Source organism: Nanorana parkeri, unplaced genomic scaffold (genome assembly GCF_000935625.1).
Source record: "Nanorana parkeri isolate BGI_ZX_2015 unplaced genomic scaffold, ASM93562v1 scaffold2454, whole genome shotgun sequence".
NCBI classification, from domain to species: Eukaryota; Metazoa; Chordata; class Amphibia; order Anura; family Dicroglossidae; genus Nanorana; species Nanorana parkeri.
In genome coordinates, this window is record NW_017308722.1 from 3,662 (window position 1) to 8,068 (window position 4,407).

General features: G+C 51.3%; 1 protein-coding gene across 1 annotated transcript in view; it reads right to left on the reverse strand.

The window, feature by feature from the left end:
- Positions 1 to 2,073: 2,073 nt before the first annotated feature.
- Positions 2,074 to 4,407, reverse strand: part of LOC108801706 (gastrula zinc finger protein XlCGF57.1-like) — a 5,404-nt gene continuing 3,070 nt past the window's right edge. The window contains exons 4-5 of the mRNA XM_018573610.1: positions 3,799 to 3,936; positions 2,074 to 3,254 (exon numbers count right to left, since the gene is read on the reverse strand). Of these exons, the coding sequence (XP_018429112.1) occupies positions 2,074 to 3,254; positions 3,799 to 3,936 (1,319 nt within the window). The remainder of the gene's footprint in view (positions 3,255 to 3,798; positions 3,937 to 4,407) is intronic.

Below are 4,407 nucleotides of genomic sequence, written 5' to 3' on the forward strand. Positions count from 1 at the left end.
CACCACCCAGACACGCCCCTTGTCTGTTCCTGGATCATGTCCCAGAATCCTCCTCACCTCTCCCGTCACCACCCAGACACGCCCCTTGTCTGTTCCTGGATCATGTCCCAGAATCCCCGGCACCTCTCCCGTCACCACCCAGACACGCCCCTTGTCTGTTCCTGGATCATGTCCCAGAATCCCCGGCACCGCTCACCTCTCCCGTCAGCAGCTCCATCATCTTCTTGGTGACTTCTAGAACCTTCTCCATGTTGGGTCTCTCGGGTTTTAGGGAGTCACATGGGGGCACTGTGATGGTCACCTGGTTGAAAAAAATTCACAATTAAAGATCAACTATACAATGTGACCTCCCAGAATCCCCCTCACCCCTCTGGTCAGGGTCTTATTAATGGAGATAAGAGTGAGGTCATGTGACCTCCCAGAATCCTCCTCACCTCTCCGGTCAGCAGGTAGATGATCTCCAGGGTGAGGTTCAGTATGCTCTCGGTCATGTGACTCCGGTCCTTCTCAATCTTCCTGGATGTGGTCATGTGATCTGCGCGGGAAGCTCCTCCCTGTAGAGGGATAATAAAGCGAGAACTGGAATAAATGACGTCTTGTTGTCGTCTCGGGACGCCTCCTTCTCGTGTCCAGGGGACAAGATTCTGACTCCACCCATATAGGTCTTCCGGCCGTCGGGTCCGACCTCTCACATCTCCATCGGCTCCGGCCCAGAGGAAGACATTAGTACAACTCTTCCCTATTCTACCCATCAGCTTTACAGGCAACCCGATATGTTGTCTCGTGTTGTGGTTGGCTCTCGGCATCGAGCTTCTTCAGTCCTTCCTCCATCCCTGCTTTCCCCAATTGTATTCCATTTAATGTGCAGGGGTGGGGGAGGGGCGGAGGGGAGTCCCCAACCTACGGGCCTAACCTTCGAATTCCCATCATGACCTTTCATTTGCCGTTGAACAAACCTCGTTGGGATTCGGTTGACGTCTTCCAGTCCCCATATTATTAATCAATGGTGGAAACCTCTGATCCCCGGTGTCACCCCACCGATAACCTTCCCCCTTTGCCATCCTCTGCTGCCAGTTCCAGCAATGTCTCCTCTCTACTTCCTCCCCTCTCACCCGGAACTTCCTATTTATAGCTGACATCACTTCCTGTCTGTCATAGAGACTTCCTGTCTGGGTATAGCTGAGATCACCACCTGGTGGAGCTCAGAGGGACTGCAGTCATCTTTTTTTGGGTCGGCCTCATTGTACCTACAAATCCAAATTACATTTCCTCCAGCAGGAGGAAGGAGGTCCTGATCCCTCTATATAGATCTATCACTAGAGGGGTCCCCAGCAGGAGGAAGGAGGTCCTGATCCCTCTATATAGATCTATCACTAGAGGGGTCCCAGCAGGAGGAAGGAGGTCCTGATCCCTCTATATAGATCTATCACTAGAGGGGTCCCCAGCAGGAGGAAGGAGGTCCTGATCCCTCTATATAGATCTATCACTAGAGGGGTCCCCAGCAGGGGGAAGGAGGTCCTGATCCCTCTATATAGATCTATCACTAGAGGGGTCCCAGCAGGGGGAAGGAGGTCCTGATCCCTCTATATAGTTCACTAGAGGGGTCCCCAGCAGGAGGAAGGAGGTCCTTATGCATATGTGCGGGAAATGTGCAAAATAACTAATACTAGTAATATGGGATTTGGGATACACCATCCCCCGACCCACAGCTGGGGGTTTTCTAGAGATTCCAGATGAGGACCCTTTCTTGGACCTGGCGATCACTAGATCCCTATACTCTGAGCAGAAGAACTATTGCGCAACACCGGTTGTCCCCTCACCCACTCTGCAGGAATGGACGGATCTCAGAATGTTTGCTGGTACATAACCCCCTCCACCCCCCAAGAGAAAGCCGATTTCACTCCAAATGAAATAAGAACCCACACAGAATATACCGTCCACTTTATTGGATCAGAAAGCCCAGAACTTCCCACCGCACACATACGTTGTCCGCATTCCCAACACGAGAAAGATCCCTTACACTTGCGGCTGGTGAACAGCAAGGCCGCGTCGGTCCCTGAAACACATTTCGCACTATGGGCAGGAGATAGGCTGCTGACCCGTGTGACTCTTCTGGTGTTTCAGAAACCGTCCTTTATACGTGAAACACTTCCCGCACTCCAAGCATGAGAAAAGCCGCTCGCCCGCGTGCCCTCTCTGGTGGGCAACCAGATCTCTTTTGTAAAGGAAACGCTTCCCGCACTCCAAACACGGAAAAGGCCGCTCGCCCGTGTGGTTTCTCATGTGTTTGAGAAGGTGCGAATTCTGTGGGAAACTTTTCCCGCACTCCGAACAGGAAAAGGGCCGCACGCCCGTGTGAATCCTCTCGTGCTTGCGCAGTTGAGCTTTCTGGATGAAACCTTTCCCGCACTCCAAGCATGAAAACGGACGCTCACCTGTGTGACGTCTTATGTGGACAATGAGTTCATCTTTGAGGCGGAAACTTTTCCCACACTCTTGGCAGGAGAACGGCTTCTCGCCAGTGTGCAGTTTCATGTGGTTGTTAAAGTGCCCTTTGGCCGAAAAGCCTCTCCCGCACTCTGGGCATGAAAACGGCTTCTCCCCGGTGTGGCTTCTCTGATGTACAACAAGTTCTGACTTTGCGACGAACGATTTGTGACATTCAGAACATGGGAAGGGCCTTTCGCCGGTGTGGCTTCTCTGGTGGACGGTAAGCCGGGATTTACTGACGCACAGCTTCCCGCACTCCGCGCAGGAAAAGATCTCCTGACCAGTGTGGACTCTCTGATGGACGGTGAGGTCAGATCTCTTTTCAAAACACTTCCCGCACTCCAAACACGAGAAGGAACTTTCACCCGTGTGAATTTTCCGGTGCTGGTTGAGATTGCTCTTATGGGCAAAGTGTTTCCCGCACTCTGGACAGGAATACGGCTTCTCACACGCGCGGGTCTTCAGGTGAGTCGCCAGTCCATCGTTCCCCAGAAAACATTTGCCGCACTCTGGACATGTATGCAACTTTTCACCCGTGTGGGTCTGCAGGTGTGTGCCGAGTCTATCTTTCCGCCTAAAACACTTCCCGCACTGTAAACATGGAAAAGTCTCGCCCGTGTGACTTCTCAAATGTCTTTGGAGATGATCTTTCCGTTTAAAACTTTGACCGCACTCCGAACACGCGTAAGGACGTTCTCCCCGAGAAGGTCTCGCAATTCCATTGTCTTCTCCATCGTCATCTGCGGACGAAATCTGGCGTCCATCTGAGGAATCCCAAACGTCACATGTTAGAGAGAAACATCGGCATCAAAATTGTCACCAATTGTGTCCAGAAGTCAACTCATAGATCTGAGGGATGGAGATGGACCTTCATATGGTGTCCAGTATCTCCTCCTCATTGGTTGGTCACATGACGTTATATTGGGGAATGGAGATGGACCTTCATATGGTGTCCAGTATCTCCTCCTCATTTGTTGGTCACATGACGTTATATTGGGGAATGGAGATGGACCTTCATATAGTGTGCAGTATCTCCTCCTCATTTGTTGGTCACATGACGTTATATTGAGGAATGGAGATGGACCTTCATATGGTGTCCAGTGTCTCCTCCCCATTTGTTGGTCACATGACGTTATATTGGGGAACGGAGATGGACCTTCATATGGTGTAGTGTCTCCTCCTCATTGGTTGGTCACATGACGTTATATTGGGGAATGGAGATGGACCTTCATATGGTGTCCAGTATCTCCTCCTCATTTGTTGGGGACATGACATCCTGTGAACAGTTATTTAGAGTTCATCACTCACCTGAGTTGATATCTAGAGAAGCTTCCTCTTCTTTAACGGTCACCATTATCCAAGCCTCCACTGTAGACTGATGATCTGCCGTCACACACGTCTCCTCTTCTTCTTCTTCTTTAACCTCAATTTTTAGATCCCTCAGGTCTTCAACCTAAACCAACAAAATGTAATATCACCGGACTCTCCAGAGAAGGAGATCATTTCATACAGATTGGGGTCTCAGTCAGTTCTTCTACCTGATCATGGTGGGGGACGGTGAGATCTTCCTGGGTGGAGTCCCGGGAATACAGAGGGCGGAGACATCTCTCATGGTGGGGGACGGTGAGATCTTCCTGGGTGGGGTCCCGGGAATACAGGGGGCGGAGACATCTCTCATGGTGGGGGATGGTGAGATATTCCTGGGTGGAGTTCCGGGAATACAGAGGGCAGAGACATCTCTCATGGTGGGGGATGGTGAGATCTTCCTGGGTGGGGTCCCGGGAATACAGGGGGCGGGGACATCTCTCTGGTGGGTTCCTCTTACTGGATCCATCTGTAGGAAACACACACACACTGACTGAATACATTGTTTCTATGTGTGTATCAGATGATGGGGGATGTAGGCGGAGCCTCCGT